The sequence below is a fragment of the Netta rufina genome, assembly GCF_964035555.1.
Source record: "Netta rufina genome assembly, chromosome: 11".
NCBI classification, from domain to species: domain Eukaryota; kingdom Metazoa; phylum Chordata; class Aves; order Anseriformes; family Anatidae; genus Netta; species Netta rufina.
Genome location: NC_140134.1, coordinates 9,378,931 through 9,405,058, shown reverse-complemented (window position 1 = coordinate 9,405,058; position 26,128 = coordinate 9,378,931). Strand labels below are relative to the sequence as shown.

The 26,128-nt window shown below is 44.0% G+C and overlaps 1 protein-coding gene across 1 annotated transcript in view; it reads right to left on the bottom strand.

The window, feature by feature from the left end:
• Positions 1–21,730, bottom strand: part of PSTPIP1 (proline-serine-threonine phosphatase interacting protein 1) — a 53,875-nt gene extending 32,145 nt beyond the window's left edge. The window contains exons 1-3 of the mRNA XM_084293789.1: positions 21,660–21,730; positions 4,635–4,735; positions 1,808–1,882 (exon numbers count right to left, since the gene is read on the bottom strand). Of these exons, the coding sequence (XP_084149915.1) occupies positions 1,808–1,882; positions 4,635–4,735; positions 21,660–21,692 (209 nt within the window). The 5' untranslated portion in view covers positions 21,693–21,730. The remainder of the gene's footprint in view (positions 1–1,807; positions 1,883–4,634; positions 4,736–21,659) is intronic.
• Between the last annotated feature and the right edge of the window lie 4,398 nt (positions 21,731–26,128).

The following is a 26,128-nucleotide window of genomic DNA, read 5'->3' as shown; positions in this document are numbered from 1 at the left end:
TGCACACCAGGTCAAAAATATCAAGGCATTAAAACCAAATACTTCACATCCATGAATAGTTCCAGTCCTCAATAGATTTCATTTTTCTCTGATTTTAAAGTGTGTACTCTGGACAAAAGTCTTTCACTGCCTATCTGTGTAACCCCTTAAACAACCAGAGGGATGCTGAAAGAGAGAAAGCAAAGTGCTTCAGAAATAAGTACTATGAAACATTCGCTCTGATAAAATAAAAAATATATATCACTGCACTGCTAGTCCCTACCCAGGCCAGGCATGCATTTATGGAAACACAGTAAATCAGCTCTGTAACATGCCTTGTTGGTATATTCAGCCTTCTTTCTATGCCAAGCTATAAAATTGCTGGATCAAACTGGAGCTGGGCTTGGTTCCAAACTTCCTCTAACTTCAGGAGAACACGGATCCATATCCTAGCCCTGGGGCTTGCCTCTGCCTCTAAATCAAGCCATTAGAATCCCTTAGGAAAAGTCAGACCTGTGAGTTATCCACTAAGTCACAGAAGAGCAGCCAAAGCTCTCTGTTTCTGAACGTGTTTGCTCTACCTGCTCTGAATTGCCAGTAAGGAAATTTAGGTGGAGCCTTTTGGTAATCCCCAATTGCTAATATTATCATCTGCTTTGGAAAGAAGCCATCTATCCTTAACCTGTTATTTTAATTTCCTTTTCTCTGATTAAGTCTCTGTACTGAGACACCAGTAAGGTGTCTCTTTGTACCTTTTTATACCTCTCCTTATGCCTCTGTGATACTGTAATGTGTTGTTCAAGGGTAAGGTGGAGATGGAGTAATGAGGGAAACAGAGAGGTTTGCATGTGCTCTGGAGTGAGCCCCGGAGCTCTCTCCACTACCAGCACTTGGATTAATGCACCAGTTCCCCATCAGCCTGGATGCGCTACCAAGTCAGTGGCAAGTGCTACAGGTGATTGCCTGGCACTTGCATGTCATGATGGTCCAAAGATTTGGGGTCAAGTTTTACAGTGAAATATGAGCAGGAAACCATGCTTATAGCAAAATAAAGCAATAAATAGATGTAAAAAGGAGAGGGCGATTAAGAAATGAGCTATGAGGTCTCTTTCAGTCATGTCTTCTATGACCCCAAATATTCATCCTCTTCCACTTTATTCCTGTGTTATTACTTGTTACAGTAATGACCAAATGTCTCATTACTGCTGCTACCATCAATAATAGTAGCAGTTTATCAGCAGTGTTTGTTAAGTTAAATTATGTGCCAACATATATCTTCCTCTCCCAACACAATCTATACATGATCTAAAATAGTAGTACTGGAGACAGAGAAAAACATGTCATTTTAGTGTATTTCAGTAGCTGTATTGATTTGTCTCAAGTAAAATCCCTTGAAAGAGTTTTAAAGATTGTATTCCTAAGCTAAGCATTTTTCCTGCTGCAGAGGGTAATTTTTGGTGTCTTTGCGCTTTGGGTTTATTCTGTCAGTCTCTATGAGGTTAGCGTTAGGGTTAGCCAAGCCAGCATCTGAAACATTTACCAACATCTTCCTTTTCCTTGTTCCCCATCACTCAGTTTGCTCTTGGAAGCAAATATTAAACATTGTTAGCAGTGCTGAAATTAAGAATTTTCTCAGTACAGACCTGCTGGCAATTCCCAAAGAGAGATTTTCTGAGTCTTGTTTTGAAGGACCCTGGTGTCCCCCATTTTCTTCAGCACCTTGAAGTGCTGAAGTGAGCAGCTTATGACCCCATTCATAAGCAAAGCAGACGTCTGACATTGCTTCCAAAATGCTTACATTTGTACCAAAAATAGAAGAATTGCTTACTTGATTTCTGTTTGTCCTCCTGCTTTTCGGGCAATTTGAACCAGCTCTTTCCCATATCTCTCTTCTGCTTGCGCTCTGTTAAAAGAAAAACTTTCTCAGTGTCTCCTAGTGGAACCAGCATAAAGTTTACAAAACTCTTCCTGTGCAACTCTACCTTTGCAGCTGAGGTACGAAACACAAGAAACAGAATTTCTTTAATTTCTCTAAATTAACTCTAAAATTTTTGGGGTGAACTACTTGTGGAAGAAATGAGGGACAACAACTGTTCATTCTCGCGGCTTTGACTAGACTATGGTGTGCTAACGCAAGTTTCAGTGCTGCCACAGGGCAGCAGTTTGGGCACACTTCTGTCTGACAGTATCTGGCTCCCCGTTCGCCTGTCCCTCTGCGTGTGATGGCAGTGAGCACCTCGCACTGTGGCCAGCTGGACTGGTGGCTCTGGTGAAATCCCACTTGCAGGTTTGCAACTGGCTTTGTACAGAGTATATTAAGGGAAAAGAGAACGGCCAGCTCCCGTCTCTCAAAACTCTTGCGTTAAGTGTTCCTGAAACTTCATGTGTGGGACTGGACTAGCCCGGGTCAGCAGCGTTTGGCAGGAGGCTGACACCATCTTCTCACATCTTGGTGTGCTGCCTTTCCCATTTTCTGGCACTCTTGCACACAGCTTCTAGGTTTCCCTGCAGCAGCCAACAGCTGGAACATATTTTGTGCTTTAAATCTAATGTAAATCTAATCTACGACCTCTTTCTCACTCCCCAAACTCTTCAGCCCTCCTCTGGATCAGGCAGGGGTAGTTGGGAGCAAAAGATCTGGTTAGAAAGCTGATAAAGGGTGAGGGTAGCCAGAGTAGCTGTTGTCAGGACTTGGGGCACCTGCTGCAGGGCTCCTTGTTGAAATTCTGGCATCAAATCCCTGACATAGGCAGCCTCTAGGAACAGGGATTCATCCCACGCTTTGTCCTCCTCCTACATCATTCCTGTGAATGATTTGAGGACAAAGTTCCAAGAATAAGCTACAAATAACACCTTCTTTCTGTATTTAGTGCCCTGTCTCTTGTCCTCTTCCTCCTCCCCTAGCACACGTGCTCATACAAACATATGGGCATATGCATGCTCACTGGGAAGTTTTGGGGTTGTGTAAAACCTCATGGAAACACTTGTTCTTGCAGCTTTCAGGTGCTCAAAATGACTCTACATGGTTTTTTGATTTTTTTTTCTTCCTTTGTGGAAAGCCCTTTCTGCCTCCACCACAAACAGAAAGAACCTTGTCCCGCAGCTCTCAGAAAACCCTCCGATAGGCTTTGAGCAGAAGCGTGGCTCTGTATAGCCTCAGATGCACGCTGCAGTGCAGTCTGCCCAAAGCCTGCAATACAACTCTCATCTCGGTAAGTTATGAGTCACAAAGGAGCTATTTTAAACAGAGCTAAGCCACCATCAGAGTGATGTGACTTCAGGACTCTGTGACACATGGCAATAAAATATGCTTCCACGTGTGATCAAGAAAAGCAATTCAGATAGCTTTGGATTTTGATGGGAGACTCTTCATCATCTGAAATAATGAGCTTTCAGTCTGGCAGCTCGCATCCCTGTGAAAGTCCCAGTGCTTGAAAAGAAGCCTTTAGAAAAGTAACCCAAAACCCAAAAACAAGATGGGGGCAGCGTGAGAGGAAAAAGGAGGCTGTGATCAATGAAGGCAGAGTGATATTCATAAGGAGACAGTTCTGTGATGAACTGCTCTACTATCACCTGCTGGGTATATAATTCATAATGTGGGGACTTTCTTATAGGTCATGCGTGAGTATGTGCCTCATGCTGCATGTTGCAACTGTTGAAACTCAGCCACTTTAAAACAGAACCAAAATTTCAGATTTTTTTTCTAAGTCAGAAGTACAAAAATGAATAGCAAAGCAGTCAGAGCAGCTGTGTAATAAGTATTTTCACACCCACAAAAGTGTTAGCTGTCCATAGCTGTTGTTGAGGGCACCTTGGAGGCATATAGGGGATGAAGATAAACTACGACATTGTTACTCAAAGTGTGGTGAGATGTGTGAATTATGTGGGCAGTTCTGAAAGCTTAGGAAGGGGCTCTGATAGCATCATATGTAGCTTTGTCTGTATTTGAAGGGTGGCCCGTTCCCGTTAGTTACAGGAAACTGAAGTGCTACATGTGGCTGCAGCACTCTCTTTAAAAATAAAAATAAAAATGCAAGTCATTTGTTCCCCACTGAAAGGGTAAACTTAGTAATGCTTCTTGTTGGGATGTCTCTGCTACCATATGATTATGGACCCGTAACCACCCGAGCCTTAGTGGAGCTCTGGATTTCTGATTTTTTCACCCCTCTCTTCTCTCCTTGTATCTTTCAGGCTTCCGTTGATTGTCTGCCTTTCCAAATAATGTAAAAAGGCTAGAAAAAAAGGCATGGCAAAAAGCTGTGCTAAGTCATCTGGTCTTAGGATGTTGATAATCACTCTCATTGCTCACTTCCATCACTCATCTTCTGTCTCCTCCTTCATAAGATATAACAAGCTTCAAATTCTCATTTGTTTTGTTTCTTTGCCTAAAATTACTTTATACTCAGATCTGTGTAAACAGCCCTGAGGAGTACAGGGACCAGAAATGGGTCACCATTGGTTCAGGTGACTGCATGGTCCCTGACTCAGCTGTTGTGACCACTTTAGGATTCAACACAAACAGGTTTTTCTGTGTAAACTAGGATCATTATTGAATTTGGAAACTGCTTACTATGCCTTTCCAGATGCAAAACAGGAGACAAAATGAAAGCTATTCACTTTTTTTGTTTCTTTTTTTCCCACTCCAATTTTCTTACCTCTGCTTGAGTAAATCCTCCACATCTTTGCACATCTTCCTCCCATCCAACAGTCGCTGCACAAGCACCTCATAGCCAGTGTGAAAGGTGAACTCCTTGCACTGAAGACAGAAAGAGAAGCAGCTGAGATAGTTTATGCACGTTGCTTGCAGGCTTACCAGACACCTACTGTCAGTCATCTGAACAAATCAGCTTCCTGGAAAATCCATATGGACCTTTAGGTTTGCCTTGAAAAATGGCACCTGGGACAGGGCTAAGGATGCAGAAAGTATGGGCAAGGTTTCTCCAAGGTTTTTCCAAGAGGAAAATCTGTAAAATCTCTGTTTAAATTGACTTTGTTTTTTTAATGATGAAAAGTTAAGTGGGTCACACTTTGCTGTGCCAAAAGCAGCGCAAGCTGTCTTTTGGGGGAAGTCATGGTTAGTATTGAGTGTGGGATTTTTGTACAGCAGAGATGTAGAGTGGCTCCTCTTCCCATTTGTCTTCTAAAATGAGAGGTCGGAGTCAGCTCAGTGCCACAGGACAGCAATGTGCTGTCTAGGTGCAAGTGGAAAGTTGAAGGAATTTGTGTTCAGATGGATATCATCAATCCACGAGGTAGTGGCTGGGCCACCTGGTTGGTGGTGGGGTGTCTCAGGGGGATGGTGTGTAACACAGGGACACCGTTTGCTGTCAGACAATGCTGAGTTCTCGTGCTGCTATGCCTCCCTTTGGGATTGCTGTACCTGTAACAGCTCTTGTCATTGCTGAAATTGGTCTGGTTGGTGTAAATTCAACATGACACAAGTTTGGGGTTTGTTTGTAAGTAGAACGTAAGCATGCAGAGAGCCTGATGATTTGGACATTGAACCTGCTGGAAACTGAACATGTGTATTTCTGAGACTGTCCAAGGATGGCAGCTTCCCTTGATTTCTCATTCACTGCCTAATCCCCTGTGCAACACATGGGATTTGCATGTGCCTTTGGGTATTTTTGTAGCACAGCACTGCAGCTTGTCTTGCTCCATGATCCCACAAGGAGCTAGCCAAGGTGATATGAGATTTCCAGGCAGATACCCCTGGAGGACCAGGTCATGGAGCTGGGTGGAGTCTGCTGCCCCAAAGCCAGGGCTCCCATCTCCTGCTTGTCACGGAGCTCTGTGCTGCTCAGGGCCGTGTTCCTCTGCTGTGGTCTAGGACTGCAGTTCCCTCCCCAGCTTGTGAGCCCCTGTGCCAGGCTTATCCCTGTGCATGCCATCCATCTATCAGAGCATACCTCCATGCACCTCAGACAAAAATGCATGAGTAATCTGAGTAGTGAGAAGAAAAATAATTAGTGCCTAGGCTATTAGCTTTGCACTTCTTTAATAATTTTACTAACTTCCAGATTTGCACTACCTCAAAGGTAAATCAGAGTCACGGAGAAGCTGGTGCTGCTGAGCTGAGGAAATGCTGGGAGCACAGAAGGGGAAGGCAATAAAGCTGTGACATGCTCAGAATATGGCACAGAGAGGATTTGTTTTCCTTCTAGTCCTCCCACTGCCTTGCAGTGGGACTGGAACAAGCCATTTTTACACTGAGAGCCTCGGTTAATCAGTACATGGTGATAATGTTATTGAAGACATAGTGGTGAGCGTTGTGTGAGCATTATGTTACAGTGTTATGGTAAAACTGCACTCTGTAGCCATAAAGAGAATGGATGTGGTCCTTCCCTCGAGCAATTTATATATAGGTGTTTATATACGAAATGAATATGGTTTACGCATTTATCCACTGTCTTCAAAGCAGCTATAATTTAATAAGTGTATTTGCTTATTGCTTTCCACCACAACTGTGAAGAAGACAGATGTTAGAGTTTGGGTCTCCAGAAGGATCACCCAGCAAGCAGCGGTTGGACATCTGAGCTTTTGGTTTGCTTCCTCAGTGCTTTGAGTGGAGAGAAATAGGGTGAGCTCTGGCAACGCATGGTGGTGGCCACGTGCTGGTGGGTGGTGGCCGGCACAGTTGTGTCTGTGCCACTCACCCCTGCCCCAGGGCTTCTGTGCAGCTTTGTAGAGCTGAGAGTGGTTTTTGCATCACTAAGATTTAGGAAAAGTTCTGCAGACAATCTTTGGAAATCCTACAGGTCATAGCAATATTCCCAGTGCTACAGTTTCTTGATGGCAGTAATTTCTTCTTCCCTAATAGACCCTCTTGTCATGTGCAGCGGGGAGAAAGGAAAGGCAGTGGGATAATGGTTCACATGAGACATAGTCAAATGCCTCTACCATCAAAGTGTCTGCTCTATAGAGCCAGGCAAAATAATAACGTAGATAAAAGGCGATGGAGAGAGTGCAAATGGATTCCCTCTTAGCACTGTCGCAACCACAGGAAGCTGATAGGATTACATATGCTCATCTGATGCGTGTAATCAGCCCTAAGGCAACAGGATTTTAAAAACAAAACATCAGTTCTCCTAATGTTTCTAAGGGCAAGTTAGAATGCGGATCCTGAGGAGGGATCCTATTGTGAAATAAATTAGAAGTGAGTTTTTGCCATTCATGGAGGAAATGAGGAAGATTCTTAATAATACCCAGGCAGTAGACTGTTACTTCCCTACTCCGTTATTTCTTTCTCTTTTTTGAGGAATCCCAAGGGCAGAGGGCATTGCTCCTCTAAAACCTCTCATTAATCGCTCGCTCTGCCTGTCAGAAACATTCCAGTGAGACCCTCCACAGCAAACTCACAGCCCGAAAATGTTGATTGCATATTTTCAGATGCAATTAGCCAAATCCCGTGGCTGTGTACACAGCTTCCCTGTCCCAGAAATGCTGCTCAGAGGTAATTGGAAATATCACATGGGTTTGTATCACCCCAGCAGCTGGGCATACTGCTACAAGCACCAATGGAGAGTGATAAGCGCACTTTAATGTTACTTTGCTGCTCCTGTTCAACATATCTCTCTGTACAGTAAATGCTAAAATTCTCAGTGTCTTACCCCCACCTCTTTTATACTGACGCAAATGCTGTGATGAAAGGACAGCACAGGCTGTACCTCTGGGAACCATTCATAAAGCACAAAATAGCTGGTGCCTTACTCACTGCTCTGCTTCCTGTCCATTGCTTCCTAGCAGGAGAGCAGGAGTAAGGTTTGAATGTGTTCAAAATGGAGCTGCTGCAGCCACAGAAGAATAAGAATGAGCTGGCATCTCCTCCGAGGGATGCATCTGGCCTTGTCAGGGACATTCATTTAACATTTGTCCCTGTGGCTGCCCCTTACAGGGGCATTTGGCTCTGGCTAAGCGCAGGTCTCAAAAGGACTTCTGGTGTCCAGCTGAATCTCATTTAATCTTTCTTCATTTGGGGGAAACCATCTCAAAATTTGCCTTATTGTCCTCCCTATGTGTTCCTGAAGAACATGGACGCTGTATTTCAGAAACACAGCAGCTGACATTGTCCTAAAGCAGGGCTGCCTCGACCCCCAGGCAGCTGGCTCAGGGAGCTGATGGGGCTTCCACCTAACAGCACGTGCCCCTGGCATGTCACGGGCTCAGCAAGGAGGGAAAGAAAGCACGGACAGATGGCAGACCACTTTTGGACAAGGTTAGGCTGCTACATGCTCTCACCCTACAATGTTGGTTTGTAATTTCCAACCACAACACAGGCATTTAGACCTACATGTAAGTCCTCTCACACAAACATTTCCCTTTCATTTCACTGGTTCTTTTTCTTCCTTAATATGTTGTACAACTACAGCATCTCCCAGTCTTTAATTGAATCCAGACAAATCCCTTTTGCTGCTTCCTATGGCACTGGTTTCTCATTCCATTGGTTCCTCTGTGTTTCTGTAGTACCTGCCCAAGGCTGAATAAATCCCTGTTGAGCAAGGATCCTACTCTGCCACTCCTGTGATGCTAGCTGGTGCTTCGTACCATGGCATGGATGTCTTCTTTCTAAGAAACACTTCTGATGCATCAGAGGGTCATATCTGCCTTCTTGCACTATCAAATAATACCAGTGGCACCTAATGGATCTACCTATGATCTATTGATATACCTGAAATTTCCTCCTCTCCTGCCATTTCCTCCTCTTCCTGCCACTGCAATTAGTGAGGTCCCAGAGTATATTGGGCCTTCTTCTTACCGGTCTCTTACTCTGATTTTGCACATTTTGCATTAAAACAAGAATTGTACCTGCTTTCTGTTACCCTGGGCTTGCAGGTTATCAGACACCTCCAGTACAATAAACTCTACGCACTTGTTTCAACAACAGCTGTTCCCAGCCCATCCTTATTGTTTTATGCCAGTATCTTCAGAGAATATATTGAATAAACTCACTCCTTAGTTCTCAAGCACCCTTCCTCCAGAACAGGCCCTTCACCTACTTTGTGCTTCTTGTTCTCCTGCTGTGTCTGTGCAAAGTCCTGTTTTGTTTTTCTTCTCTGGTTTCTTTAGGATTTCCTGTGTAACAGTACAACTGACCTCACATTTTCTTTGTCAAGACAGCGAGATTATATCATGTTAAACAACTATTTCGTCTTGATAAGATGTCTTGCCTTTGTTCTACTTCCCATTTACCATTCTGCATTATAATCAGCATTTGCATCAACTGATTCTTGTAGAGGCTGTTAAAGTTGCCCCACTCAGTTGGTGCTTGGGCACCTCTCAGCTGGGACTTTGTGGTGATCATAAGAACTAATGAAAAGTCAAAGGACTATTTTGTTGTTGTTGTTCAGAAACTAGAAAAAAAAGTTCTAATTAGATAACAAGTATATTCATTAAATGTGTAAAACATCATTTGCTTGTAACAAATCTAAAGAGACAGATGCTTTCAAGAGAGTGATTCAAATCACCAGCAGTAATTTGTTTCATTGCCAAGAAAGTGATCCCACTTAGTCAAAGCATGTGTGACTACGAAAGGGAATTTGTGCATTGTTACTTTAATAAAAAGGATTAGTTAATCCGGGTTGTCCAACAGACCTGTAATCCCTAGTAAGAAGGTGTTTGACAAAGGGATATCGGTGTAGCAGGCAGATTTGTATTGTTCGAGATTTTTCCATTAATAATTCCCATGCACTTTGTCTCTGCCCTGGAGCCCAGGGTTTTTCTTCTCATCAGGAGAAGCACAGCTAACGGAGAGGGGGCATTTCATCTCCTGCTCCTGTTTCTGAGAGTTGCTTCCTGCCAGTGGAATGAGCAATGCCCTTCCCTCCAGAGATGAGGCTGCAAGGCTTTCTGAAGAGCATGAATCTGTTTTGATATCACAGGGGTGCTACTGCAATAATATCAAGTAGGAAGGACAAAAATGCTGTACTGGTAACTAAAATGTGGGTTTGGTGAATAGCTGTTAGAAAGGATTGAGCTGAAGCAAAACCATCCAGGCTTGAGTGTAAAGCACTACCTCCATTCTACAACATTTTTGCCCACCTGCTATTATTCAGAAAGTGATGTGAATTTCTCAAGCCATTACAGTTTTGCTCTAGGAGCTGTGGGCTCCTCTCCTGGGGCTGTTTTTGTTGGAGCATTTTGTTAGTGACCTGGCTTACCCACCCAGAACTTCATTAAGAGGTAATTCACGTGCCACAATGGATATCTCTGCCTGCTCTTGCAGGATAAACTGGCTTGTCTGCAGCTCAGCATCTCCCCAGGGAAGTGCTTTGCAGCTGGAGCTCTATGTCCTGTGTGGTGAATGGATGCTGCAGCTCCACCTGAATGTGCTGCATTGCTCAGGGTAGCTGCAGTACCAGCTGACAAGAAAGGCCTCTCCTCCAGCTCCTCCAGCAACATCCACTTGCTTGGTCTTGCAAGGAACTGTGTCCTAGCTGGTACACAGGGAAAGTAACCCCCAGGACACAACACAGCGAATGGCTATCCTGTCCTGGCTGGGAAGAGGGGCTGGAAAGGAAATAATGACTTAGCAAACTCCTGGTGCATTGCTTGGTATGTGGCACGATGCTTCTGAGCTACCGTAGTGTTAAAGGTTGCACCAAAACCTGCATGTTACCTGGTTTGCTCATCTAAGGTGGGCCTAGTGCAAGCAGTGGCAGTACGAATGTGGCACCTTCAGCATGGCCATCAGACATTCTTTTTGCCTGTCTTTCATTTAGGAATTGAAATGTATTATCTGCAAATATTAAAAAAAAAAATAATAATAATAATAAAAAAATATATTTAGCTATTCTAGTGCATCCTTTGTCTTTGTTCTTAATGGTATTTACCCAAGACTCTTATCAAGTATTATAAAGTTTGAACTGAAAATGACAGATGTTGCTAAATCTTCTAAATAAGGCGTTTATACAGATTTTCAAAATGGAGAGGGGAAAAAAAAAAAAAAAAAAGGAAACTGAATTTGTTATGAGTATCTTTTTTTTTTTCCCGACCTTTTTTGCATCATAACTTATGCTGCCTACTTAAGGTAAGCTCATGACAATTTTTGTAAAACAAGAACTTAAAATTCATTTTTGTTGGTTCAGAAATGAAATAACTCCTGGCTGTGAGGAGGAAGTTCAGAGAGAGCAGGTGAGTTTTGAACAAGCATCATTCTGCCAGTGTCTTCTCCAACCATCTGAAATAAATCCTTGTTGTCCACAGCTGTACAGTACACGATACCTCAGTCCTGGGTTGAACGTAAGTTGCTCTTACTGCTCTTACATTATAGCACTGTACACTGGAACTGCTTTAAAACAGTGATCTTGATCTCTGGATCTCCTGGTCTCCTTTTTGAGTGCTCTACAGGCTGAATATTTGCTGTAGGAGAGCAGCAGGCAGATTTGGTAGTCAACAGCCAAAAACAAACTTTATGGTCTCAAAGTACATTTGGCTCTTTGCATGTTTCCTATCATGTCAGGTTAATTCACTGCAAGTGAATCACTTGTTTTGTGGTTTTTTGTTACTATTGTTTGGTTTGGTTTCCTTTTTTCTTCTGGGATCCTTGACAATTTCCTAGTGTTTCTACAGATAGATTCACATGATAACATGCTACATGTCTGTAGTTTAGAATGTTTCCTCCTGTGTCACATAGGCTACCCTAACCATGAAATACAATGGGATAGCCATGAGCACCACTATTCTGATCACAATCTGATGTTCAAGTCCCAGCTCTACCCAGCTGCATGGGGTGATACCGAGGAAGGATGCCTGGCTCCGGATTGCCCTGGTGCAATAAGAAGCTGTTAAGTATCGCTTCCAGTTACATGAGATTCTGTCTTAGATCTGCTCCGCACTGGTGAAACAGGAAAGAGCGTTTTATCATACCAAAACCCCAGGTTTGCAGCCTGACCCTCTGCTGCCTTGTCCTGGAAAGGTGTTAGCCACTGAAAAACTAGCCATGCTGGTTAAAAAAAAAAAAAAAAAAAAGAAAAAGCTGTGCTGGTGAGCACATAAATGGGGACAGTGGTCAGCCTTCAGAAGAGTGATGTTACAGGAGAAGCCTGTAAGCAAAGCAGGTTCCTCTGACCAATGCTAGGTGTGATACGAGTCCTTTTTTTATAAACTTTAGTGTGATAACAAACCTGTTAGTGTGTTTAAAGTGTATATCTGTACTGTCTAATGCAATATTGTGTAAGAGCTTATTTTTCCTCTTGGCTGCAAGTGGTTGGAATGGGCTGAAAAGAAATGGCTGTTCGTGCCTTTGGAGACTGGTGTGATGTGACTACAGAATTTATACAAACATTAGGAAAAAAAAAAAAAAGGTTTTTTTTAAGTATATAATACAAGGAGGAAAAAAACAATAGAGAGTAGGTGGCCAGAGCTGGATATATAACTTTTCTTTCTCTGCTTGTAAACTCACTTTTTGCACTGCAGGAACATAAACATTCACTACGGGTGTAGAGGGCTACCTTGGGTCTTCTCTGTAACATTTTCAGGATCTGACTCAGGAGTTTTTAACATAAAGCTTAGTTTGCAGTTATACTATTGTCTTTGTTACTTGAATCTGCAATGCAGATTACTTTTCCTGGGGAGCAAATTTTATTTAGATGAAATAGATGCATATCAAGATAGATGCATATCTTGAATGGGCGCTTCAAAAAGCAGAGGGGGAGAAAAACTATTGCACTTGTAGCATTTTAATTACTGAGTTGCTAGAGTGCCAGCTCCCATTATCCATTCAGTGAGGTAGGCTGGAGAGCTTAAAATGAAAGCAGAGATCCTCATCACACTGCGATTCTGCAGGAGCTACGGCGTTCAGAAATAAGCTGAAATTGGGCCTGTTCAGCCTGCAGAAAAGGAGGCTGAGGGGGGGACCTCATCATGGTCTACAGCTTCCTTGCAAGGGGGAGTGGAGAGGCAGGTGACCTATTCTCTGTAAACACCAGTGACAGGACCTGCGGGAACGGTGTTAAGCTGAGGCAGGGGAAGTTTAGGCTGGACATCAGGAAGAGGTTCTTCACCGAGAGGGTGGTCGCACACTGGAACAGGTTCCCCAGGGATGTAGTCACTGCACCAAGCCTGTATGAATTTAAAAAGCGATTGGACTGTGCACTTAGGCACATGGTGTACACTTTTGAGCAGACCTGTGTGGTGCCAGGAGTTGGACTCCATGATCCTTATGGGTCCCTTCCAACTCGGGGTATTCTATGCTTCTATGATATTGCACAAACTGCATGGCAGCATTGCACAACTGGTGGCATTGAGCAAACTCATCATTTCCCAGTGGTGTTTTGCTCTGTGACACCACGGGTGGGTTTCAGGGAGCAGGAAATGGCTGTTTCAGGGTTCTGCTGACAAGAGGGATTCGCTCCTCCGCTTTCTGAGCCCCTGCCCTGCTGTCCCGCCTCCCGGACTGCCCATGGCTTGGAAGTAAGGCAGTCTAGTAGTCATGGCTTGTAGTTTGGCTTTTCTCATGTTATAATCACCCCATTATTTGCATACCCACAAAGTGACTGCTGCACAAAACCCTCTTAACTTTTGCAGGTGGTTTGTTGGCTGGCAAATTAATGGCACACAGGGAACAGGCTTGTTCCTACAGGCTTGTTCCAATTCTAGTCTACTAGAAGGGCTCTGCTTGTGGTTATTGCCTCCGTTTCAACTTTCCTCCTTAATTCCATAATTAAATAATACTCTGAGAGTACACAAAGTTTCTTAAGGAAGAAAAACTGTAGCTGAATTTTGTAAAGATTGCAACATTTTATGGGTTTGTTTTTGTTCTGGTTTTCCTTGGGTAGTGAGCAATGGGACACATCCTTCCTTAGCTTTAAATCAGAGCTTGATGTGGCTATTTGACACAAGCTTGAGGTGGTGGCATTCCTTTTACTTTTTTTTTTTTTTTTTTTTTTCATGTGATGACTTTGGACATAGGCTAAATCCACAAAGTAAGGTGGCTTCTTCCTAGGAGTCAACACAAAGATCTGCTGTGAGCATTTGCACCTTCTTTTCCTAACTGGGGCTGAAGCACAGCACCGTTTAGCCGTGGTGCCTTCTGGAGCCAGATAAATAAGCACATTGAAGTTGAGATCAGATGTTATTTCAGTCTCTTAATGTATAATAGTAGGTACACAAGAGAAACTGGAAGTAAAATAAGGAGAAATGGAATATTAAAGCAGAATATACTTCTGTTTTATGCAGAATAATGTTCAGAGATTATTTTTGTTTCTATTCCTCTTTAGTTCTTCTGCTTCCAGGTCTCTTTTGCAAAGAGAGCTCCTCTCCTCCTGCAAGCACTGGGGGGAAGGAGAGGGCGACGTGAAACAATCCTGACTTGCTCAGGCACAGCGACAGTTGTTCAGGAGGTCATCCACAGCCCCTGGAGCCAGACCTGCCTAGTTGGTACATCACTTAATTAAAAAGAGCTATGTGGTTTTCTCCTCCCTCTCTTAGAAAACTTATATTTGTTTCCTGCTAGTCCTGAAATGACACTGAGCACGATGTGCTGCTGCACCCACACTTCCAGTGGCCCTTATTAAAAAAAAAAAAAAAAAAAGGCATTTTGTTGGTCATCTTTCCTGGCATAAAGGGGGGTTAAGCTTCAGGAAATCTTCCCAGAGTTCTGCTGTAAGAGTTCATTCCTTAGTGAGGACTATTCCAATAGCTGTATATTGTCATTTCCATTTTACAAGAAATCTTTGCTGCTTAAATAATCATTTTCAACATATCCTGTTACTCAATGTGATGCAATGTGTTCTTACGATCCATTAGTATGATATATCACCAAGTCCTAGGGAACTGTGCAATCTGAGAGATGAAAATCAACTTTAGGCTTTTAGAAATTCATAAAAGAGGGTTTTATTTAAGTAAAATTTAAGTAAATTCTAGATGTTTGTTCAGGCAGGACAACTCTACCAGTGCTGCATTTCCTTCTGGGAAGCATTTCTCTGAGTTGGCTCACAGTTGCATTAATTTCTCTAATTTTTATGCAAAATATAATAAAAAGGGGATTGATAATGTTTTTGTAGGAATTGATGGATCAATGGGGTATTTAGTTGGATGCATCTCCTTTCTCCTCAGCAGGCTCCTAGGGCATAGAAAATGGGCAAGATTTATACAAGCAGGTGCACGCTGAGGGATCACACCGGCATGGCTACAACAGCTTTTGAGGCCTTTGAGCGGCTGAAGCTGTCACCTCAGCCCCGCTGTCAGGCATGGGGTGTCGGTTCACTCGAAAATGCCTTGTCCTTTAACCAGCAAGAACGGAAATCTTGTTGTGCTTGCAAAAGGCCTCACTGTTATCTGCCCAGGAGCGTTTTGTTTTCTCATGGGCTTCTGCTGTACAAAACAAATGGCTAGTATTTCTACAGCAGGGTAGGAAATAGTTTTCCTGCCCTGAAAATTTAAATGTAAAAGTCCAAGTTTCACGTCTTGATGAAGATGAAAACAAACAAAAAACAGTGAAATGAGACATTCACATTTAGGTAAAGAAGAAACTTGTTCTGTATCAAGCAGCTCTGACTGAGCCACCCCGCTGCCTACACCAGCACACTGTCCACATAGGGATGAGTTGTTTTTTTTTCCCCCCCTTTTTGTTACATTGGGCATGATAGAGCATTCAAAACATGATCTCATTTTGCCAGGACTCCCTGGGATGCTCAGTAACATGAAAAAGCACCTGAGAGCAGGAGAAAGGTGAATTTATCTCTCAAACTGCTACAGCAGCCTCTGTCACTGCTGTGGAGGAGTGGGGAGTAAGGGGGGGGAATGAGACTTCAGGATACTTTGCTTCCCATTTTGTCTCTTCCCCCAATTGCTTTCATCTACCTTTTTTTTCCCCTTTGATTCCACCTTTTTTTTTCTTTCTTTCTTTTTAGGAATTGATTAGGACAAAATTGAGAGGAGCACCAAAATAACATCATACTGTGTGAATCTGCTACTTTAAAGAAAAGGTTTGGATTTATTATTTACTTGCTGTTGTCACTGAATGGAAGGATAGAAGCTCTAAACCAGTCAGAACAGATCCCCTTGCTGGTCAGTTCTCACCTAGTTCACATTTTTAATTTCAGTCCTGTTGAGTGGTGCTTTCGCACCACTTCGAAGAAGCAGTAAACTCTATTCATAGTAAAGGAGCAATTCTTCAGTGAACTGATAAGCTTTTAGGATCTGGATGCATATTTTCAATGTGGTTTTTTGTTTTGTTTTGTTTTTTGTTTTTTCCTATATTCTTGTCCTTGACACACTGAGGGATCCCAGTACAGAGCTGTGCTCCCCGGCTCTCACCTCATCTCAGCCTCAGCCCCCAGCTTCTTACTGAACAACACAGGGAACTTCATAGGTTACTGAGCTGTGGCTGCTGAGAAACGTTTTGTTACAAAAACTAGACGCCATCTGCCAGCCAGAATCTACCCTGCTGCAGTACGGCTTGAAAGCACAATAAGAAAAAGGTCTTTTTGTGCTCAATGGAGCTGAAGGATAACAAAAAAATCTCTCTTTTGTGAGCGGCTTAATTTGCCTTCCCAGCAAGTATGGAATAAGCAGAACTGGATTGAAATTCAGAGTCTTCCACTCTGTCTGCTAAGCAGCACAGGGTCAGCATCCCTGGTCAGAGACTAAATTCTGGAGAAGAGAAGTGGTGTGACTGCTTGATGCACTGCGGGCAGTGCGAGTCTCAAGGGAGGAAGGGGATTGGTAATGAATCACCTGGTTCTGGGGGGGAGAGGTGTTGAAATGCAATTCACCTCTGCGGGTTACTTTAGCAAACCAGAGGGCACCCACTTTGGTCTTTGCTTGAGGTGCTGCTGCAGATCCACAGGATCTGTTTCACACCACGTGTGACAAACACCCTCTCGGCTCGGTGTGCTGCTCATTAGCTGCCTGTGTGTGCGAGTGAAAAGGGAATCTCTGAGTCACCTCTTCCGTATCAAAAATGCATACCCCTGGCACAGTTAGAGCTGGCCTAAATAGAAATTCTCCAGTTGTCTGAGTCCAAGTAAAATTAAACAACTGCTGCAGAGCAGGAGGGATTAAAACAAAGTAGACGCACCTTCGTAAAAATATTAACAAAATTGTCACTGGGGCAGCATCAATCACCCATTTCAAGCCATTAAATCCTCTAGACAAAGCATTCAGCTGCAGCATGGTCATGAGAAAAAAATAATAAAACCTAACAATCTAATTGTTTTTAATCAGAAATGATCAAATCCATTTCACCTAAAATGAGCTTTCCACAAACCCGTTCATCTACCTGGACTGGAAAGACTTCCAAGGCCTTGGAGCCAGCTCCCTCTGCCCCAAGTGCTCCTTCTCCTGCCAGGGAAGATGCTCAGCCTGATACACCACATTCAGGCCGTAACTGACTAAGCATACAACCAGAAGCTGCAAACATAAAACTGCAGTCCCTCCATTTCAGCTCATCACCAAGGAAATGAACCGCCTGAATACGCTGTAACTGCTTTCCTCACGCGCCCTCCTACGTAGCTTATTAGGGATGTGGGTGATGGAAGAAGCTGTGAGTGTGTTTGCCTCGTTATCAATGTATGAGCTGGGAGTATTAATTCATTTGAGCTTCATCTTAATTGTTGTGCTCTGCTCAGACGTGTTTCCTGAAACACCAGTGTTTCCACAGGCACAAGAACTGATCAAGTATTTGTCTTGTGATTTCTTGAGGCTTCAGGGACTGTTCTGGGATGGCAACCCCCTTTGCAGAGTGCTCCTCATTGCCCCAGTGAGCAAAGCATCCTGCCCAGGTCGGATATTTTCTGTTACGGGGGAACACAGGAAGAAATAACACGCAACAGAGGAATGGAGCAGCATCTCCCATGGAGATGAAGTTGACTTCACAGCAAGCACAGACTTAGGCTGGGCAATTAGTTGGACTTTTCCAAGTTGTTTCCCCTTTTGTCCCCCATACCACACGCATCCACTAGTGAGGACAGGCCCTGGATGTAAGCAGGACCACTGTGGACATGGTGATGGTGCCCATGCACCCGTCTCTAGTCACACTTTCTGTGGCCCGGAGAGATGTGGTACATACTGACAGAGGGTCTGGTCTGTGCTCCAGTGGGTGGTGAGATTGTTCATTTAATTTGCCTCAAGTAGTAAAGACAGCTGCAACCGGTACAGTGCAATCCAAGTGAAAGTCAGAGGGCGAGACCCTTGCAAAGCTGAGATGCCAGCACAGAAGGTTCGGGGGCTCCTTCCCTCCCTGCCCGCGCTCAGCTCTGCCCTCATAATAAGTGACATTATTTATAAAATTAGTTACATCTTTTTGGGTGTATAACATACATCATTATGCAAAAAGCTACCAGGACAGGTGAGAGGTTCAACTACAAGGTAGATTTTGCATTAAACATGATGTAGTATATAGTCTTAAGTCAAAACAAGAAAGATTTTAAAAGCGTCTTTGTCTGTATCAGGCTCATCTTAAACGCTTACATGGCTCTTAGGACTGCGGTGTCTGACCATGACCTTGGGTATTTTGTAGATAAGGAATATAGCAAAGAGAAGTCTGCAGCAGGACTGGCAGCTAATTCTTGTTATCTCAGGTTCAAGGCCCATGTCATATTTGCTGGCTCATATCTCCAGCTCATGCATGCTTTTAAATCTGAGCTAGGAGAATCCACAAGCCTTCAGCTCATTTCACACCTAAGAAATAAGGAGCACTTCACACTTTACAGCTCTGCTGAAGTTCCCAAGCACACTAACGCTCCATGACACTTTTTCAGAATTGACTTGGCCACTTGATTTTGAGTCCAAGCTGCCAAAGGAAATAGCTTTGCTCCCTCTCAGCTCTGGGCACTTTGGGGCCTGCCAAAGATTAAATGCCTCCTTTGAACATCTTCCTCATTCCACCTTCTCAGGTGGCTAAGACAAAGCCAGTAAATGATGCCAGTGAGTACCTATCTAGAAGAGAGGGAAATCAAGAAAGAGAAAGTATTTGTGATAGAAGGGGAAAGATTTTCTGGGTTAATACTCGTTATAACAAAAAATGGAATGTTGTTCCTATTTCTTCCTGTTGTCTTAAGCCTGTTAACATGAAACTCAGGTGGTACCATGGACGGGCTCCCCACTGACCTGGGAATTTACCTACCCATCTCATGCAATGTTAGAGACAGGTAATGTTTTGCATTTGTACAGTACTCCAGCAGACTATTAATGTGTTTCACTATCAAAATCGATTCACATTTTCATCTCATTAATATTTTCTAAAAATATTAACTGAGGATAGGAAACGTTCACTAAGAAGTGTATCTTAGTGGATGCTTTAAGTGAATTTCACTTAAGTCATTACAGTGTGTATGCAAGATATAAAACCAAAAGGCGTAATTAAAAATATAGTGGTTTCAGCCCAGGCCATGAAATACTGACAATTAAAAAAAATAACAGAAGTGTGAAAGTTTTAGAATAGTCCTGTCATTGTTATGTTTAATAGTGGAAAGAGATATTAAAACTCTTATGAGCTATGAGGAACAGTTTGCATTCTCTGGAAAGGCAGCACGCATGATTAAGTTTGAGGGACTTTGGAGAAAAATGAATGGAGTTCCTTCTGGGAAGGAACTAGCATATATGATCTAGTTCCTTCCCAGGCTAGTCTAGTTCCATGCTAGTCAAGGAGGATCTGCTGCTTTTTGGATTTATGTGCATATTTTATGTTGTGATATTCACTAAAGAAACTTCTGCCTGTCCAAAAGTTGATGGTAAGGGCAGAGAGTTGGTGCTTGGGTATCCATCACCTGGATGAATTCTGGGGAGAGGGTGCAGTGGTGTCCTTAGGCAGGGCTCAGAGATCAGGAGCCCGTAAGGAGTGATCTGCTGTGATGTAAATGCACTTCTTGTTTTTTCAGTCATGGAGACAGGCTCCATTCATGGTATAAATTAATAAAGCAGATCATTGCTCACCGAAGCAAACTGGGCAAATATATTTCTGGCTCACTAATGGGCATAACAGAACCTTATGAATGCAAAAATAATTGCTGATCTTGTGATTTTGGGGGCAAGCTGTACTCTTCCGCCACGTTGTGCAATATCCTGAAAGGTTTCGTTTTAGAAAACTTCTTATTGCATACCTAAAACTACCATAGCACAACTGGATATAAATCTGCCCTGTTCATCAAGCTTAGTAATGTCATGTTTCCAGCCAAGCAATATTAAAAACAAAGATGCTTTCTTTTAAAGCCGGTGGTAGCTTCAAAGGCAAGCTAGGATTATATTCATGCTAGCATGAGTAAGCACAGGAGAGAAGCTTGGGGAAGAAGAGCCATGAAGAACTGGCCTGGCCAGATTGTCAAGAGGCGCTAATCACCCTACCCCTACTCCATGAAGCATGCCTGATGTATTCTAGCTCAAGACCAAGATCCTGGAAAGTAAATTGACAAAATGTAGCAGTTCTAAAATTTGGATTGCACACTGGTGAGGGAAGTTGAGAAATGCAAAAGCTGAAGTTCTTGCAGTCGCACTGGGCTGCAGTTATGTTTTACTCTGTGCGTCGACCATGCAGTTTGTATAAAAGAAGAGGCGAGAACCTTGTGGAGGTTTGCTCTGGCACAGTTAGGATTAACACCAAAATCATCATTTGTATTTCCCCATTACTATTTATTTTTAAACTCTTTAAACCTGGTACTACAGTGGGGACAGGGGTGGCTTCCTGGAGGAGCCTAGAGGAAAGTGCTGCTCTGAAACCTCTTCCTGGGTCTGTCTGTCTGTTTTATACTGGGAGAGATTACCCTGAAGGAAGTGGTAATCTCCTTTCTTTCTATCAAAGGATAGACAATCAAAGAATAGAAAGAAAGCATGGAAAGAAAATATCCTGAGAAGAGTCTGCTCTGATTAGCTTGGTAGGAACATGGTGGGAAGAGTTTGTACATCTTCATGTCTTTATTTAAGTCAGTTCTAGATGCTGGAGAAATGTTTGCCTAGACAGGAGGCAACCATTTAACACCCTGGTTTACTCAACTTTGCACTGTTGTTTTTTTCCTCCCCTTAAAACCTTCACATGAGAAGCAGTTGCAGGGGAACCTCAGATTACCCAAGAGATAAACCGCTATGGTCTTTTTACCTTGTAACTGCAGAAGAAGAGCTTGAAAACAAGGTGCTCAAAGGTTATTCAACTGAAAGCCAAATGCTTTAGTATTCACACTTTTTAAGCCAGTTGTGAGTTCTCAAGCACCACTACTAGTTTTTCCACCTGTGCTGCTGTAGGAGAGCTGGGCGCCTACACACTCTCTTGCATGCCCTTTTGCACGTAAAAGTGGGCACAGACTCCATAGGTGGGCGAGCAACAGCATTTTGCACACGGTTGGCTGGCTTTGCTGATGCTGTTGCATTCTACAAGTAAACATTAGAGAATTCAGACTGTAATTAGTAACAGTTCACTTGCTAAGAGGAGCCACTCCTAAACCTGAGACTTGCTGCAAGCGAGCGCTCTAAGGACTGTGAGACAGAGAAAGCCACGTCCCCTTCAAAAGCAGATGCTGGACCTAGCACAGAAACTGGAAAAGTTGCTGTTTTTTGGATGTAATTCTTTACAGTGTCTCCTTCTGCCTACCATCAAACACTTGAGCAGTATGTTTTTGCCTGGAGACAAATTTGGATGAAGAGCAGGATTAAGTTAGCTCCAAAGTGTATTTAGAGCCAGGTTGCATTTTAGAAGATATTTAAATACAGACTTATTCGATAGAGGAAACTTGGGGGAAAAGCTCACTTACCCAAAACGCATCTTTAAACTGCAGCTGTGTCATTGTGCTCACTCTGGGGAGGGCAAAGGGATCCCTCAGCACGTTGGTTCTCAGACGAGAGCAGCAGCAGCAGCACCGAGCCCTGCAGTTGTTGCTGTACACCAGCCCAGGCAGGACGGGGAGCACATCCACAGAAATGTCTTCTCAACTCAGGCTGGTGAAAACTAGCACTAGGCAGTTTCAGGTAGCTCTGTGTAATGACTTATAGCTGCGGAGGGACTGAGGGGAAAAAAAAAAAAAAAGCTCTTGCTCACACACAGAGACATGCATGCACTCAGCACCCTACCCCCAAACCAGTTTCTCTTCTGGTAAACAGTTAATATTGAAATGAGGAAGCAAAGAGATGTCAAATGGTGTCAGTCTGCTCCTTGCCATGTGTGCATGCGAGCAGTGGGTAGAAAAAGAGAAAGAAAAGTTGATTCAGTGGCTTGATCTGATCGGCTATGGGAGGAGAGAGGGCAATTAACATGCAAAGGAAACCAGCACAATACAAAGATAAACTGGGGAGGAAATTAGAGTCAAACTGCTGTATAACGCTGTGGTCTTGTGAAGGAAAAGTAGCAAACCCAATGAAAGAAATGTATGTGTGTGCCACGTTTCTCCAGCACCTCCTGGAGTAGCATGGACCTGTATGTTGGTGCATGGGAACTGGGGCTACAAAGCTGCCTTCTGCAACTGAAAATGCTTTTCAGGGCTGGTTAAACCAAGGACGTTTTAAATGTGCAGGTGCCTTAACATGCGAGTAGAGATACTTGTGTGTGTGTAGAGAGAAAAGTTCCGATTTGCATCCCCTTATGTAAATGTTTCTATGAATAAGCAAGACATTTTAAATTTAGAAGTAAAATCTGAACTCTAGAAACACTTGTGCTAAGAGTTAGAGGTAAGAGCACAAGGACCCGAAGTGAAGCTTAACAAGCAAATTCAAGAACTGGCGGCATGCCCAGCACCACACCCAGCAGCACCCAAATGAGGCCTTTCCAACAGTTAAATAAGGTAACTGATTCATTACAGCACAGCTGCAAAGAATTGACAATATGTAACATGTCTGCTGCTTCTGTGAAACCCTCCTCAAAATACCCATCCTCCAAGTGACTTTGTCCCTCTCCCTAGGAGATTTTAAAGATTCTGTAGGCTATTTTTAATTACGCACTGATATTTTTATATGGTAAGAAAAGGAAAAAACTTGTTATGCAGAAATAGATCCTTCCCCACCAAGAACGTGTCAGGACTAATAGCCGTAGCTAATTAGCATCGCTACTGATGCTGCTCGTCTTTCTTCTTTCTTAGTGCCCATGCAGCACAAGCCGCATGTGCAGGTTTTTAGCAGGGAGGAAGCCTCTCGGCTTTCCTGAGCTCTAGAGGGACACAGAGATCTCTTCAGAGATCTGCAGCAGCAGCTGTCTGCAGTTATCAGTGGTCATGGAAGTAGCAACTTGTCATGGCTGGGTGCAGGACAGCACAGCTGGCGCGTCTCCTTCCCGGGGTTCTAAAGAGGAGCAGCGCAAGGCACAGGGAATGGGCAGAAAGGGAAAATTAAGTGCAAGCAGAGGAGGGCCAAAGAGTTTGCAGGGTGTGAAACTGCTTTGGTAGTCGTGAGTGGCAGGAAAAAAACATCACCGTGCAGGGAGGGAGAAAGAGAAACACAGGGGGTCCCTGCTGAGGAGTGAGCAGAGCTTGCTTTCACAGTGAAAACTGCCTGAAAAGAGTGTGTTTTGAGGACATGGGCACTGCTCATAATACTTGATCTGTCGGGAAAAGATCTTTTAAAGGATGTTTTGTCTCAGTCTTTCTAAAATGTAATGTGTCATCTTACTATTTCCAAATTACAGCTTTGTTTTGAAATTGATAGTTGCTGCTGTTGGGGTTCATAGAATATGCATCAACTGAATGGAGAGATGAGTTCAGGCGTTCAGAATGATTTGCTGCTTTCTCCTTACTTTTACTTCAGCCCTGAACCAAAAAGCCAGTTCAGTGTTTGAGGCTCCTGCTGGCCTCTGCCCCCCGCCTGTCCCTCTGAACAGCAGCAGCGGTGCTCAGTAACCTCCCTTGGAAGCACAGCACCCGGGGATTCACCCTGCTCACCGTGCTGCCAGCACAGGCAGGTAGCTGTGCTCCATGGATGTTTCTCTCTTGCTGTTGTCTACAGAAGAGCCTTGAGCAGCCGTTCTCCTAGCCCAGGCATTTCCATGAGCTGTCTGAAAGGGGCTGCTGTGAGTCCCTGGCTCTGAGCTGCTGGGCAGGTGCTTGATCTGAGCTGTGACCGCAGGGCTGCCCACTTGTCCCAGCGCACCTGGGTTGTGTTCAGAGGGAGAAGGGGCAGCCAGGCTGTGCGGGGCTCTGGGGGAGGAAAGAAATGACCTCACCCTTGCAGCTGAAGAAACTGAAACCTCTAGCACATGGTGGTGGCGAAATTGTCAGTGTTAGAGGTGGAGGCTTGGGAAGGAAGGGGTTGGAGTACTGACAGGGGAGATTTTTCCAGGTGGCCATGCTTCGCAGCTGCAGGGTGTGAGTGACATCTTGTTTGCCATCTGCACGGAGTCCACAACCCCAAATGCTCAGCTCATTTCCTCCATGACCTCAGCTGGTCCCCACCCCAAAGTGTACCCCTGCAGGTGGCTCAGGGCACGCTGCAGCTGACCAACAGCAGCCTGCAGAGCCCAGGGTATCCTGCCAAAACTGGCCGTGAGGAGCTTTGATTTTCCTTTTCTGCCCAAAGCCAGAACAGCAAAGAATTCATAAATGCCTTGCAGTGGGTATCAACTGAATGTACACGGAGCTGAACTACTGCAAATGCTGGTTTGCAGGATGAAACTGAGAGTGGGTTTGGGATTTCCAAAGTAAAAATGCCCTCAGTGAGCTTGAGAGCTGTGCCAGTGCCTGGCTGGATAGGAAGCTTCTCAAATGGTTTGAGCACGATATCCTCTAGGTCGGTCCTTCTGGAAGTCTCACTTTAACCTTGTAGAAGCGCACACAGGGCAGCAGGGCCTGGATTCACAGAGGCATTTGGGAGCCCAAGTCTGTAGGAGTCAGTGAGCTTTTCTGTGCCGTTTTGAATGGAATCTTTCTTACACATCTTTTTCTTTAGAGAGTGAAGGGAAGTAGTAATGGGAAAACAAAAAGCAATGTAAGCTTCAGAAAACAAAGATTCTCTTAAAAAAATGAAAAAGACCACTGGACTGGGTCAGTAGAATGATTGTACATCCACAGCAAGACAAGTCAGAGCCTGTCTCCCTGAAAAGCCTCTCAGCACTCACAGCCTAACCAAAGCACATACTCCAGCACAATGTGGGTACACATGTCTCACTTGCCAGGGAACTGCAGGAATTTTGCCTCTGAAAAGTGCTTTAACTCCCCGTGCTTTTTTCCTTTTCATTAACACCGCTCTGCTTTATTGCTCCTGCCCTTGTTCTCATGACAATGGTGTGTGGAGGATCTAGAAGGAGACTGTTGGGTCAAGTTGTCGCTTCCTTTCATTGGTATCAGCGTTTGGCTGAGAATTATGTTTCAGTGGGGGGATCCCTAACATTCAGGATAGCAGAGTGATTCGACCATCCTTGTTGGGCACAAGGTGATTAAAGTGGCACCAGGCGCTGGAGGAAAAAAAACACCAATACGCATGTAAGGTGGAGTTTTTTACCTGACACTCCTTGTTTGTGGTGCTGAATGTCTTTCCAAATGGTAGGTAGCACAAGTAACCAGACCTGCGGGTCACAAATGGATGGCAGCCGGGGTGAAGGTAGAATGAAGCATTCATCATCCTCTGCAGCCACAGCATTTGCTGATGGTGCTTGACGTTACCTGCTCTGCCTTGACTAGCACTGACATTCCTCTATATGGAAACTACCTGTACAAAAGGAGAGCCAGGGAAAAAATGATAGTGATATGTGTGAGACCTGAGAGAAAAGAGAGCTGTCTCTGGGGCAAGGCTACTGCATCTCTCACCTTCCTGCTGCCGCAGGCGGGATGGGAAGGTAGAGGATGCTCCATTACGGGAAGGAGGGCTCTGCATCGGGGCTGAGGGTCCCATGGGAGCGGGGCAGTGCTCTGCTGTGTCCTTACATGGGTTTTGGGGTTTCCTTCCCACAGACACCACGCTGCCAGGGAGGCTAGCCTTGAGGTTTCACAGGGGGGTTCATGTGATGCTTCCTCAGCATCCCTCGTTTTGATCTTATAACATAATTCCTATTGTGGGTGGTTTTTTGTTTGTTTGTTTGTTTTTCATTTTCCTGGGTACTTTAACCAGTGGATACTTGGCTCTGGTTTGTTCCAGCTGTGGCCTTAAATCTACCCACCTTCTCCCAAATATATGTGCAGTTCTGGAGGAGAATATTGCCCTTAAGCTGTTTCTTACTCTCACTTAAGGAAATAGTACTCCTCTGTGTTTTATAAATAAAAACACTAAAAGAAAGAAAAAATCTGATAATGTCTGAGCAATTCCT